Source organism: Hippopotamus amphibius, chromosome 2, assembly GCF_030028045.1.
Source record: "Hippopotamus amphibius kiboko isolate mHipAmp2 chromosome 2, mHipAmp2.hap2, whole genome shotgun sequence".
NCBI lineage: Eukaryota > Metazoa > Chordata > Mammalia > Artiodactyla > Hippopotamidae > Hippopotamus > Hippopotamus amphibius.
This window is the reverse complement of record NC_080187.1, coordinates 52,662,423-52,677,512: the sequence shown is the minus strand read 5'-3', so window position 1 is coordinate 52,677,512 and position 15,090 is coordinate 52,662,423. Positions and strand designations below refer to the sequence as shown.

Genomic DNA, 15,090 nt, shown 5'->3' with positions numbered 1-15,090 from the left:
TGGCGGGTGCGGCGGTGGGCTTGCAGGCAGAGCTTTTTCCTGCGAGGAACACAAATCTTCGATTCCCGCTGTGTTTCCGGAGGCATTCTCATCGGACCTAGGCGGGGACTGACTTCCAGACGGACTTCCCCGTCTTCCGAGTTTCCAGGCTGCTGCTTCCGCCCGGAGTTGCTTTAGGTTCGGGCTGCGAGTAGCTACTTCCGCCAGGAGTCCTTAGCGTCTTGGAAAGTGGCCCTGGGGCGACCTCCTCCTGCTCCCTTCAGCCTGCCCACGCGAGGCTGGGTCCCCAGGCAGCGGCGGCGGCGGCTGGGGCTGTTGCAGAGCGTTCTCTCTGCCCGAGTCCTCGGCCTGGAGGGACCGAGTGGTGGAGGAGCAACACTTGGCCTGGCCCAGCCCCGGTCCAGCCCCGGCCTTCCCGGGGCCAGTGACGGTGGCTACAGGCCTCTCAGCGCCCACCCCAGCCTGGGGCGGGGCGCGGCCTCCCAGCCCGGGTCTCCGCCCCTCCTGCCTGCCCAGCGCCGGGTCATTCCCTTCAGTCCAGCGGCTGTGTAACCGTCTCGAACCTCCGGGACTCGGCAGTCCCCTGGCTCCGGCCGCTGGGGAACATGGAGTTTGCGGAGCTGATTAAGACCCCGCGGGTAGACAATGTGGTGCTGCACAGGCCTTTCTACCCGGCTGTCGAGGGGACCTTGTGTCTTACTGGCCACCACCTGATCCTGTCCTCCCGGCAGGACAACACGGAGGAGCTGTGGCTCCTCCATTCAAACATCGACGCCATTGACAAGCGGTGAGTGCCCATCCCACCCCCCATTCCGCGGAGAACCTGGGGTCCTCAGGTGCACGTCTGCGGAAACGCGCCCCAGTGTTTTCCTTGCGTCCCATCGCCCAACCAGCCCGCAGAACGAGCCCCTTCTGGCCTAGATTGAGGATTTGAATGCTAGAAAGCAGAAAACCACCCAAATGAGATACCTGGTTTCCATTCGACCTGGCTAGGTTATCACGTGGTTGTTATCGTGATTATCATATTTGGTACATAACACCATTTGGGTGGATTTGCAATGTTTTCTTTTTAAATTTCTTTTCCTTGTACTATCATATTCCTTGAATGTTAATTGTGCATAATAGTTCATGAAGTAGTGATTGAATATGATTTAGGTAAAGTCTCTACTTGCCACTTTTGAGAAGAACAAAGAGTTCAGTATGCAGTGTTTAAATTCCACAAAATCTTTTGCCCTCCTCAGAAATGTTCAGTTTATCATTTTTCTCCCTGTTTCTTACCTTCTGGGTCATCAGTTTAAGACTTCCCATTATGGGATCTTGTAATGTCTTATCTTTACTCTGTTCTGCTTTTGCAAAGAACACAGTAGGCTCTAAACAAAGGTATTAATTAACCTCTTTTTTTGCACCCCAGACTCTGTCTTTCCGGGGTAGTGTCTCAGAGACAAAAAGTTACACTTCATTTGCAGTCAAAATTAGCATTTCCCCAATGGCTTTGTGTACTTACTCTAGCCAGAAGAAAGTAAATTGGTTATCCAACTTACACTGAAGTATAAATGAATGACGACAGCTTTTCTTAATACCTCTCAGGAGAATTTGGATACAGTATTAAGAAGATTCTTAGATTATGCCTTAAAAGAAAATAATTTCTAACAGTGGAAGTTAAAAAATATAGGTGAAATGGTGATAGATTTATTTTTTCAAGCAGAGGGCTTCTATTAGGCTCCTGCGATCACTCTCTCCTGTGTGAAAGTTTCTGTGTTCTCTCCTTGCCCACATTATAAAGTCTAAACCCCTTAGTCTATCATGCACAGCACTCCTTGTTCTGGCCCTAACCTACTTTTCCCTCTAGTTCTTGCCATTCCCTTTCACGAACCCTTTTTACCACCCAGTCCTCACTCTTTATTTGGATTCATCCATGTCTTGCATTCATTTTCTCATGTCTGTATTTTACTGATGCTCTTCCTTCTGCCTGGAATGCTTGCTCCTCCCAAGTTTGTTAAACATTCATTGAATGTCATTATGTTTTAGACATTTTGTGAGGCATTAAGGACAGCAAGATAAATAAAATAGAGCTCCTGCCTTTTGGGAGGTTTATAGGCTATCATCCAACTGTTGCTCATCTATCAATATGAGTTTAACCATTTGAATCTGCCACCCCTTTCACAGGTGCTTCTGTTAATCCCACAACTCGAAGTAATTCCCCTCACCTTGAAATCCTATAGCTCTTTAATTATACCACTTTCATTAAGTATATTTTACAATTTATATTTTGATAGTTACATATATGTTAGCTCCCTGAAGCCAGGACACGAATTTGGTTAGTTTTTATCTCCTTCAAAACTCCTAACTGGCATGGGCAGATAGGCACGTAGGAAATAAAAGGATTAACCACTGAGCGGTCAGTGGTGCCATAGAATACAGATGAGAGTTTCTCCATGCATCAGCTCTTCTCTTTCTACTTTACCTCTTTCTGAGGTTGCTTTTCACGCTCTCATTTCATCATATTTACCTAGCATTTACTACATGCTGGGCCTGGTTGGGCTTAAACAAGTATTTAAGATAAGGATCTTTTAATCTGTTAGGGGAGAATGGACAAACTGTACACATTTATCTTTTTCCTGGGAAGCAGCATGATGTAATGGTAAGAGCTAGGGGGTCAGATTAGAGTTTGTTGAAGTTGCTTTCAAAAAAGAGTTATTTCCGGACTTCCTAGGTGGTGCAGTGGGTAAGAATCCACCTGCCAACGCAGGGGACATGGGTTCGAGCCCTGCCCCAGGAACTTACCACATGCCGCGAGCAACTAAGCCCATGCGCCACAACTATCGAGCCTGTGCTCTAGAGCCCGTGACCCACAACTATTGAGTCCATGTGCCACAACTACTGAAGCCCACGTGCCTGGAGCCTGTGCTCTGCAACAAGAGAGGCCACTGCAATGAGAAGCCTGTGCACCACAAGGAAGAGTAGCCCCGCTCGCCGCAACTAGAGAAAGCCCGTGTGCAGCAACGAAGACCCAACACAGCCAATAAAATAAATAAATTAATTAATTTTAAAAAAAGTTACTTCCATGTGTCTTCTCTATGCTGAGCACTGTCTGGGCTGTGCAGATGCAGTGGTGACTAAGACAGATGAAGAGCTTAGGTACTAGTGAGGAGATGGACGTTCGAATAAATAAGCATATAAATATATAACAACGTCAGGTAATAAGTGCCAGGAAGGAAAACAGAGGAAGATGGGAGGATAGAGTATGCGTGGAGGCAGTACAAAGAATATTGGAGAAGACAAGTGACATTTGAATCAATGAAGGGAGGAAGCCTGCAGTGTGAATATCGGAGGAAGGAGCATTCCAGCCAAAGGGAATGCAAAGGCAGAAACTTGAGACAGACATGCCTGGCATGTAGGAGGAAAAACAAAGAGGCCAGTGTGGCAAGAGGATAGTGAGCACGGGGCATAGGCTAGGTAAAAGTGGTTGGAGGGATAAGCAGTGGCTAGATCATGTAGGGCCTGCTATGCCATTCTGATGGTTTTCGTGGGAAGCCTTGGAGAGTTGAAAGCGTGAGTAGCAGTCGGTAGACTTCTAGAAGATGATCCTGGTGGCTGGTGGAAAATGGATTGTAGAAGGGCAGGAGCAGAAGCCTCAGGCCTAATCAGGAGGCTGTGGAGTAGTTCAGGTAAAATGCAGTGGCGGCTAGAGTGGAAGCAGTAGCAGTGTGGTCAGGAGTCACGTTTGGGATGTATTTTGAAGGTTGAGCTGCTGTGAATTATAAATGGGGTGTGAGAGGAAGAGCAGGAGTAAAGATGACTCCTTCTGCTCTGCCTCTCGTTGGGTGGGTGCTGTTGGGTGAGCTGTGTAACCTCCCTGAACTTCAGTTCTGTCACATGAGGAAGACAACCCCTCTCGTATCTACTAGTAACTTACATTTGAATAATATTTTACACGCTTATGGAATACTTTCACATATACTGCACAAATAATTTTATTTGATCATCTCAGCAGACAAGGTTGTACACAAGTTTTACAATTATACTTACTTTGTATTTTTATGGTGGAAAGTTGAGTTAATCCTACGCAGTTGATGACTCATTTTCATGATTGATTCGTTACAAGGTTTTTTCGTTTTTTTGGTTTTTTTTTTTAAATTTTATTTATTTATTATTTTTTGGGGGGATACACCAAGTTCAGTCATCTGTTTTTATACAAATATCCTCATATTCCCTCCCTCCCTCAACTCCCCCCCCCACCCTCCCTCGAGTCCCCCCCACCCTTCCCGTCCCAGTCCTCTAAGGCATCTTCTATCTTCGAGTTGAACTCCCTTTGTTATACAATAACTTCCCACTGGCTATCTACTTTACAGTTGGTAGTATATATATGTCGGTGCTACTCTCTCGCTTCGTCTCAGCTTCCCCTTCACCCCCCGCCCCCCCCAAACCTCGAGTTCTCCAGTCCATTCTCTGCATCTGCGTCCTTGTTCTTGTCACTGAGTTCATCAGTACCATTTTTAGATTCCGTATATGTGAGTTAGCATACAGTATTTCTCTTTCTCTTTCTGACTTACTTCACTCTGTATGACAGGCTCTAGGTCTATCCACCTCATTACATATAGCTCCATCTCATCTCTTTTTATAGCTGAGTAATATTCCATTGTATATATGTGCCACATCTTTATCCATTCATTTGTTGATGGGCATTTCGGTTGCTTCCATGTCCTGGCTATTGTAAATAGTGCTGCAATAAACATTATGGTACATGTTTCTTTTGGGATTATGGTTTTCTTTGGGTATATGCCCAGGAGTGGGATGACTGGATCATATGGTAGTTCTATTTGTAGTTTTTGAAGGAACCTCCAAATTGTTTTCCATAGTGGCTGTACCAACTTACATTGCCACCAACAGTGCAGGGGAGTTCCCTTTTCTCCACACCCTCTCCAACATTTGTTGTTTCCAGATTTTGTGATGATGGCCATTCTGATTGGTGTGAGGTGATACCTCATTGTGCCTTTGACTTGCATATCTCTGATGTTTTTTATTTTATTCTTCTTCAGCCCTAATTTTCACTCCCATTTTCTGCTTTGTCCTCAGTCTCTGCAGACAACTGTGTTAAGTGTTGCAATTTGTCCTTGGATACATACATATCACTATACAGTACAGAGCACGTTGGTCGGTGTGCACACACATGCATGTGTGAGTTTAATTTACCTGAGTAGGATTATGTTGTAGATCTTGTTCTATTTCTCAACACTTTAACTCAGTCCCCTTTTTCCAAGAGCTCTTCATATTGCTGTATGTACATCTATTTCACTGCTTCTAACTGCAGCATAGAATTCCAAATTGCCTACAGTAGTTTACTTATTTGACCCTCTAGGTAATCTCCAACTCCTTGCAATCACAAACAACTCTGGTAAACATACTGAGGTCCCATTATAGTCTGCAGGAGTTTCTCTGAGGTTGTGCCTAGGATGGGATTGAGCCAGAAAGCAGATGCACAGGTCAGTTCACAAAGTAATGCCAGATGGCTCTCCAAAATGGCTATTCCATTTTGCCCTCCCACTGTGATCCTTATCTCCACTGCGTCCTTACCAACATTTGGTATTATTGTCCTAATTTTTGCCAATCTGATGATTGTGAAATGGTATCTCTTTGTTTTAATTTGTATTTCTCTAATTACCAATGTATTTAAGTATCTCTTAATAGAGTGCGAATGCGGAGACTTGAGACAGGAGCATGCCTGGCATGTAGGAGGAAGGACAAAGAGGCCAGTGTGGTAGATGGGCAGTGAGCACAGGGTAGAGGCTAGGGGGACTAGGGGGACGGCAGACACGTGGTTGGAGGGAGAAGCAGGGGCCAGATTGTGTAGGGCCTGATATATCATTGTGGTGGTTTTCATGGGAAGCCTTGGAGAGTTGAAAGCTTGGAAGTAGCAGTCATTAGACTTCTAGAAGATGACTCTGGTTGTGGGCAGAGAATGGATTGTAGAAGGGCAGTGATTTGTTATCAAATCATTAGAATTTTTTTCCCTTTCTATGGACTGCCTGTGAATTTCCTTAGCCCACTTTTAAAAACTGAGTGTGGGGGCTTCTCTGGTGGCACAGTGGTTAAGAATCCGCCTGCCAACGCAGGGGACACGGGTTTGAACCCTGGTCCAGGAAGATCCCACATGCCATGGAGCAACTAAGTCCGTGTGCAGCCTGTGCTCTAGAACCCGTGAGCTATAGCTACTGAGCCCATGTGCCACAACTGCTGAAGCCCTCGTGCCTAGAGCCAGTGCTCCGCAACAAAGAGAAGCTACCACACTGAGAAGCCTGCACACCACAATGAAGAGTAGCCCCTACTCACCGCAGGTAGAGAAAGCCCGTGCACAGCAACGAAGACCCAATGCAGCCAATAAATACATACATACATACTGGGTGTGTTTTTCTGGTGGGTTTTTTTTTTTTTTTTTTTTGCACCAGTTCCTTATATACTCCCTAGGTATTAATTCTTCACTTAGACATTGCAGATATCTTCTCCATATCTTCCACGCATTTGTTAACTCTTGTGTGGTGCCCTTTGTTGAACAGAAGTCCTTAATTTTAATACAAAATTCATCAATACTTTATGGTTTGTGCTTTTTAAATCTTAAGAAGTCCTTCCTTATCCAAAGATTACTAGGATATTCTCCTGCATTTTCTTCCATATTAGCTTTATAGTTTTACCCTTCACTTTTAAGTCTAATTTATTTGGATTCTACCTTTGTTTCAAGTGTGTTAAGAATCCAACTTTGTTTTTCTCCATGTAGCAAGCCAGTTTTCCTAAAACCACCATCTAACAACCCATCCTTGACTGATTTATCATACATCAGGTGGTTTTATATATATGTACATATATATACAGCTTTTGCTGTGTACCATAAGTTTTGTAATGTGTTTTTGGTTTTTTTTTTGTATTTTATAATTTCCCTTGTGATTTCTTCTTTGATCCATTGAGTGTTTAAAAGTGTATTAATTTCCAGAATTTGGTGAATTTTTTAGTTTTATTTTTGTTACTAATTTCTAATTTCATCCCATGTGATCAGAGAAGATACTTTGTATGATATCTGTGGTTTTTTGTTTTGTTTTGTTTTGTTTCGCTTTTGGCCACTCTGAGCAGCACGGAATCTTAGTTCCCCCACCAGGGATTGAACCTGTGCCCCCTGCGGTGGAAGCTTACAGTCTTAACCACTGGACCGCCAGGGAAGTCTCTATATCTGTGTTTTTAAATCTGTTGAGACTTGATTTGTGGCCTAACATACGGTCTGTCCTGGAAATTGTTCCATATACACTTGAGAAGAATGTGTATCCTGTTGTTGTTGGGTAGCGTGTATATGTCTGTTAGGTCTAGTTAGTTTATTGTATTGTTTAAGTCCTCTGTTTGCATACGTATATCTGTCGGGTTGTGCTATCCATTATTGTGAGTGGGGTATTAAAGTCTCTGACTATTATTGTAGAACTGTCTATTTTTACCTTCACTTTTGTCAGATTTTGCTTCATATATTTTTGTTTTGTTTTTATGTTATATTAAAATTTATTTGTATGTAAACAATTATACATGTAGATGCTGTCACATCATACATACTTTTTAGGTAAGTCTCTGTTTTTATTTTCCTTTTTCAATTATTTCATTACTCTGTTTCTTTCTCACATCTCTCCCCACAACGTCAACAATCTACTATATATTTAAAATATGATATACTTGTAATCTGTTTTTCTTGTAAGATTTTTTTTAAGCTCTTTATTGGAAAATAATTGCTTTACACTCTTGTACCAGCTTTTGAGGTACACCAAAGTGAATCAGCTGTATTTATACATATATCCCCATATCCCCTCCCTCCCGCGACTCCCTCCCACCCTCCCTGTCCTGGCCCTCTAAGGCAGCTTCATATATTTTGATTGTCATTAGATGTGTAAATGTTTATAATTGTTATACCTTTTTGCTGTGTTGAACCTTTTATTAATAGATAATGTCCTTTGTTAGAACCATTTTTGATTTATAGACTATTTTGTCTAATGCCAGTAAAGGCTTCCTTGCTGTCTTTTGGTTACTATTTGTTTGGAATATCTATTTCCAACATCCCTTCAGTTTCAACTGTTTGTGTCTTTGGATCTCAGGTGAGTCTCTTGTGAGACAGACTGTAGTTGGATCATTTGTTTTTATCCATTCTGCCAATGTCTATCCTTTAATTGGAGAGTTTAATAATTTACATTTAAAGTAATTATTGGTAAGGAGGGACTTGTGTCATTGTGCGGTTTGTTCTCTATATGCCTAAAATTTTTTTTGTCTCTCATTTCCTGCATTATTGTCTTATTTTGTGTATAGTTGATTTTATTGTAATGAAATGTTCAACATTTTTTTCTTTTACTTTTTTGTATATTCTTTAGCTGTTTTCTTTGTGGTTACCATGGGGATTAAATTTAACATCCTGAAATTATAATACTCTAATTTGAATTTGTATCAGCTTAACTTCAAAAACATATAAAAACTCTATTTCCTTATAGCTCTATTCCCCCTCCCCTCCTTTCCATTGGTGTCATAAAATTATATCTTTATGCATTTGGGCCTGAAAACATAATCTAATAATTCTTTTAAATGTATTAGTCTCTTAAATCATGTGGAAAGTAAAGTATATGGTTACAAACCATTGTTACAATAATACTAGCTTTTATAATTGCCTGTGTATTTCCTTTTTTGAGATCTTTATTTCTTCATACAGTTTCAAGTTACTGTCCAGTATCCTTTCATTTCACCTTGCAGGACTCCCATGAGCATTTCTTGCAGAGCAGGTCTAGTGCTCACAAACTCCCTCAGCTTTTGTTTATCTGGTAATGTCCTAATTTCTCCTTCAGTTTTTTAAAATTAATTAATTAATTAATTTTTGGCTGCATTGGGTCTTCGTTGCTGTGCATGGGCTTTCTCTAGCTGTGGCAAGTGGGGGCAACTTTTTGTTGTGCTTGGGCTTCTCATTGCGGTGGCTTCTCTCATTGCAGAGCACAGGCTTTAGGCATGGGCTTCAGTAGTTACAGCACGTGAGCTCAGTAGTTGTGGCTTGCAGGCCCTAGAGCGCAGGCTCAGCAGTTGTGGCACACAGGCTTAGTTGCTCCATGGCATGTGGGATCTTCCCAGGCCAGGGCTCGAACCCATGTCCCCTGCATTGGCAGGCAGGCTCCCAACCACTGCGCCATTTTTGGAAGTGGTTGGGAGCCTGCCTTCATTTTTGAAGGACACTTTTGCTGGATGTTGGATTTTTAGCTGACAGTTTTTCCTTTTAGCCCTTTGAATATATCAGCCCACTGTCTTCTAGCTCCAGTGTTTTTGAGTTCCTGGTATGGGTCTATTTGAGTTAATCTTACTTGGAGTTCATTGAGCTTCTTGGATGTTTATATTCATGTCTTGAATCAAATTTGGAAAATTTTCAGCAATTATTTTTTCAAATATTCTCTCTGCCCTCTTCTCTCTCTCTCTCCTCTTTCTGAGACCCACACTATGTGTGTTGTTGGTCTGCTTGTAGGTACCTCACAGGTCCCTTAGGCCATGTTCAATTTTCTTTAATCTTTTTTATTTCTGTCCCTCAGACTTGATACTTTCCATTTTCCTATCTTCAAGTTTGCTGATTCTTTCTTCTGCCTGCTGAGAATCTGCTTTTGAATCCCTCTTGTGAATTTTTGATTTCAATTCTTATACTTTTCAGCTCCAGAATTTTTTTTTAGGTTTTCTATCTCTTTAATTGATATTTCTGTTTTGTTGACACATTATACTCTTGACTTTCTCCACATCTTCCTTTAGTTCTTTGAGCATCTTAAGACTGTTATTTTAAAGTCTTTGTCTAATATATCATCTTCCATCAAGTCTTTTTCAGGGACAGTTTCTGTTGATTTATTTTCACCTTTTGAATGGGCCATGCTTTCCTGTTTATTTCTCTGCCTTGTGATTTTTTTTTTTCCCTTTGCTCCACACCGGACATTGGGATCTAATAATGTGTTAACTCTGGAAATTAGATTCTCCCTCTTCCCCAGGATTTACTGTTTTGGGGGGTTTCTTTTTGTTTATTATTTTTGTTTTTTTGACTATTGTTGGATGTCTCTATGCCAAGGATCAGCCTGAGGTGTAAATTTTTTTTCAGGTCTTTTCTGAGCCTGGGTATGTGCAGTCACAGTCACTTCCTAATTTTCCATATATATGGTTGCTTTCAAATGTCCTGATCTTTAATGTCTGGTTCCTGAAAGGGGAAAGGTGAAAAATGAAGAGGAGTGGGAAGAGAGCTGACCCTCTAAATTCACTAGAAGTTACTGACTGGGGGTGGGGGGGGGCAGCTTGCGACAGTGGGAGGAATTGCAACAACAATGGCTGCCTGCCTCTTTGCACCTCTGTTATCAGAATTGGCAATCAACAGTCACAGCACAGATCCCTGATATTTGGAGGACAGGGTCCTTTCTGCCCACCCTGGCTCCTATAAGCTGTGTGCAAGCTGCTCTAGGAACAAGTACACAGTTGCCTGCCACATGGTTGGGGGTGGGGAATGGGTAGCTGCTATTTTGCTAAGAGCTGAATTTATCCAAAATTAACTGCAATTTATTATCCAAGTCTTTTCCCTAGAAGTTGCCAGTCTTTAATAGACATCAGAGTTCCAAAATAGTTACATCAAAGAGATTCTGCCAGTGCAGTTGTTATCTAGGTGTGGAGACAGTTCCTAATGCTTTTCCACTATCTACCAGAATCTTTCCCCTTATTGAGTTTTTTTCCCTCCTTATTGAGTTTTGAGGGGTTTTTTTTTTAAGTATATTCTGATACAAGTTCTTTAGCAAATATAAGATTTGCAAATGTTTTCTCTCAGTCTGTGGCTTGTCTTTTTATTCTGTTTAACTGGGTCTTTCAGAGAGCAAACATTTAAAATTTTGAAGACATAATTTATTAGTTCTTTTATAGACTGGGGTTGTGATATCTAAGAAATCTTTGCCTAACCAGAGGTCACAAAGATTTTCTCCCATGTTTTCTTCTAGAAGTTTTATATAAGTTTTAGGTTTAGGTATATAATCCATTTTTAATTGGTTTTATATATGGTTCATGTATAGATCCAAATTCTTTTTTTTTATATAGATATCTGATTGTTGTAGCCCCATTTCTTGAAAAGTCTGCCCTTTATTCAATGAATTGTCTTTGTACACCTTTGTCCATATATAAGTGAATATATTCCTAGACTTTTTTCTGTCCCATTGATCTATTTGATGCCATTGCTGCCACAGTCTTAATTAAAGTATCTTTATATTATCTTTAAATTATATAGTGTTAGCTATCCAGCTTTGTTCTCATTCAAAGTTGTTTTGGTTATTTGAGGTCATTTGCATTTCCATATGAATTTTTTTAATGTTTGTTTATTTATTATATGCACTGTGCAGCTTGTGGGATCTTAGTTCCCTGACCAGGGATTGAACCTGCACTCTCATCAGTGAAAGCATGGTGTCATAACCACTGGACCACCAGGGGATTCCTCCATATGAATTTTAGAATCAGTTTGTCAATTTCTTTTTAAGAAAAGCCTGTTGTGATTTTGATTGGAATTGTGGTGAATCTGTTGGTAAATGAACTTGATGTGAATTGACATCTGATATCTTATATTGTGTCTTCTGACTTATGAACAAATCTGTCTCTCCACTTATCTTATTTAAGTTTCAAATTTCTTTCAGCAGCATGTTATAGTGTTCACTCATAGGTCTTTCACATCTTTTGTCAGAATTTCCCCTATGTATTTCATATTTTTTGATGCTGTTTCAAGTGATATTTTTAAAATTTCAATTTCCAGTTACTTGTTTGTATTAATCATGTTTTTAACTTTCTGTATTTTATGATACATTGTCATCTTAGAGCATGTCCCTCTCAAGGTTAGCTAATTTCTAGAGATAGCAAATAATTTGCCTGCAAGCACACCTTTGATATGCAAACCAACCAGTTCTGAATCCATACACCTCATCTGCCTCCTTTTCTCAGGCTTCTGCAGTCAGGGCCACTGTTCCTCTGCCCCAAATGACCTCAGGACCAGGTAATGGACTACTAGGGACTACCTGTGCAGCCTAGAACCTGATAAAATTATTCAAATTATGCAATCCTAAACTTGCTAATCTTGCCTACCCTGCCCTGCTCATTTTTCTCCATGGAACATCACAATAAAGGTTCTGGCCTGTGCTTTCCCCTTGCTCCTTCTGCCTCCTGACTGACCCTGGTGCTTCCCCATGTGGTCCTGCATGGTATGCTATGTCCCCACCTTTTGGAACTGTGAGTAACAAACCATCTTTTCAGTGACAGTCATCTCCTGATCTGTTGGGCTCACTATGGTTGAGTAAAAACAAAATCCTTGATATTTTAAACATCTTTGCAATAATATAAGAAATGCTATTGACTTTTGAAACTGGGACATTTCTAGAGACATGCATGGACCTAGAGACTGTCATACAGAGTGAAGTGAGTCAGAAAGAAAAAAACAAATATCATATATTAACACATATATGCGGAATATAGAAAAATGGTACAAATCAACCAGTTTGCAAGGCGGAAATAGAGACACAGATGTAGAGAACAAACATATGGACACCAAGTGGGGAAAGCGGGGAGGGTTGGGGGGGAATGAATTGGGAGATTGGGATACCAAATTGTACACTCTAAATATATGCAGTTTATTGTCTGTTAACTGTATCTCAATAAAAGTTCTTAAAAAAAAAAGAAAAGATGCTATTATTGATTTTTGTATATTGACCTTGTATCCTGCAGCTTTACTACATTCACTTATACTAATAGCTATTTTAGTAATATAGGAACATCTGCAACTAAAGACAGTGTTATCTCTTCCATTTCAATCTGGATGACATTTATCTTGTTTTCTTGCCTTATAGCATTGGCTGTAACTGTTAGTACAATGCTGAGTAGAAGTGGTGAGACTGAACATCTTTGTATTAGTGAGAAAGTATTCAGTTTTTCACTGTTAAGTATGCTATTAGTGGTAGAGTTTTTTGTTTTTGTTTGTTGGTTTTGTAAATGCTCTTATCAGGTTGAAGGAGTTCACTTCTGTTCCTAGTTTGCTGAGAGTTGGGTTGTTTCATTTTAAAATCATGAATAGCTGTTGGATTTTGTCAAATGTGTTTTCTGTATCTATTGAGAAGAGCATATAGTTTTTCTTTTTCAGCTTGTTAATATGGTAAGTTACTTTGTTAAACCAACCTTGCATTTCTGGGATAAACCCCAACTGCTCATGATACATTATCCTTTTAATATATTTTTTGGATTTAATTTGCTAATGTCTTGTTTAGAAATTTTATATCTGTGTTTATGAGGGATATTGGTCTGTAGTTTCTTATAATGTCTTTGATTTTTGTATTAGGGAAATGCCAGACTTTAGATGTGAATTGAGAAGTAATTGCCTCTTCTTCAGTTTTCTTGAAGTTTGTCTTGACTTGATAGTATTTTTTCCATAAATGTTTTATAGAATTCATCAGTGAAGCCACCCAGGACTGGAGTTTTCTTTGTGGGGAAGATTTTAATGAAAATTTCAGTTTATATAGTAGTTATAGAGCTAACCAGGTTATTTGATCTTGAATGATCTTTAGTAGTTTGTGTCTTCTGCGGAATTTGTCCATATCATTTACCTTGTTGAATTTATTGGCATAAAATTGTTCCTAATATTCCCTTATTATTTTCTAATGTCTGTGGAGTCTGTAGTGATTGTAACGTCCCTCATTTCTGACATTGGTAAATTGTGATTTTCTTTTTTCCTGATCAGTCTGGCTAGAAGTTTATCACTTTTATTGATCTTTTGAAGCAATCATTTTTGCTTTCATTGTTTTTCCCTAGAACCTTCTCTTATCTATTTCATTAACTTTTTTCCCTCTTATCTTTATTATTTAATTTTCTCTGCTTTGGATTTAACTTTATATTCTATTTCTAGTATAGTGGAATCTGAGGTCACTAATTGGAGATTCACATTTTCTTTATTAATTTCCTTCTTTCCTAATGTAGGTGGTCTCCTCAGACTATCAACCCCACCCAGTTTTCCTCTCCCTTCACTGTAACTTGGAAAATCTCACAGCAGCACATTGGGGCAATCATCAGACTCATCTTGTTTCCCATCTCGCGGAGATCTCTGTTCTTTGTTGTTTGAGGTTCAGTGTCTTGAAAACAGTCCTTCCTTATATTTTGCTCAGTTATTTTGGTTGTTTCAGGTAGGAGGATAAATCTAGTCCCTGTAATTCTACCTTTGCCAGAAGTGGAAGTGCCAAGAGTATGAGTTTTCAAAATACATTTTATGTAAGAGGTATTCCACTGTGTTGATCAGTTGTGGATATCTGGTGGAATTTTCTTTGCTAGGATTTGACCCATGTTGATAATTTTTGCTTTTCCAAATTCACAATGCAGTGATGTTGGGCATGGGGGTATTTACAGTTGAAGTAGAATTCAGTAAGAGTAGCTGTAGGAGTTGTCTTCCTAAGCTAGGCACAGTATAAATAAAATTACCAGCTTTGGATCAATCTAAGAATTCTTAGTATTCTCTGAGTTTAGGGAATACTCAGAAGTTTTGGAGGGAAAAAATTGGGACAGTCAGTGGCAAAGCAAAAGAAAAATTAGAGCTATCAGCAAGTGCAGGCAAAAGAAAACAACAAGAAAAGGAAGACAAAAATCCCAACTAAGGTAAAATTAGATTTGTTCAAAACTTACTGATACAAAATTTATGATCAGATGTGGCATTTACTCTGAAGTTTTCCTTGACTTAGAATAGATATTGCAAGTTAATAGATTTTGAAGACTGAAAAAAAGATACTTATTTTTCAAATCAACTGCTGCAAGTCTGGAAGTAAGTAGAATCTGAAATGAACTGTTTTCCCATGCTTCAAAAGTATATCTGTACAAACACTTAATACATTAATGACAGGTCTATTTTTCCTATTCTTTGAAGTAAGGCTCCTAATAAGCTCCATTAAATGAATTGGCCTAGCGTGAATTACTGTATATATTTGAAAAAACTTTTAAATACATACATTTTAAATAATTTATGGCTCACACTTTAATGATGCAGGCTTGATTCTTCCTTACTTGGACTAA

At 39.8% G+C, this 15,090-nt stretch overlaps 1 protein-coding gene across 1 annotated transcript in view; it reads left to right on the top strand.

Moving 5' to 3' along the window:
- The first annotated feature begins 205 nt into the window (after positions 1–205).
- The window catches only part of MTMR9 (myotubularin related protein 9), a 66,270-nt gene continuing 51,385 nt past the window's right edge, over positions 206–15,090 (top strand). Inside the window, exon 1 of the mRNA XM_057722491.1 lies at positions 206–787. Coding sequence (XP_057578474.1) covers positions 606–787 — 182 coding nt within the window. The 5' untranslated portion in view covers positions 206–605. The remainder of the gene's footprint in view (positions 788–15,090) is intronic.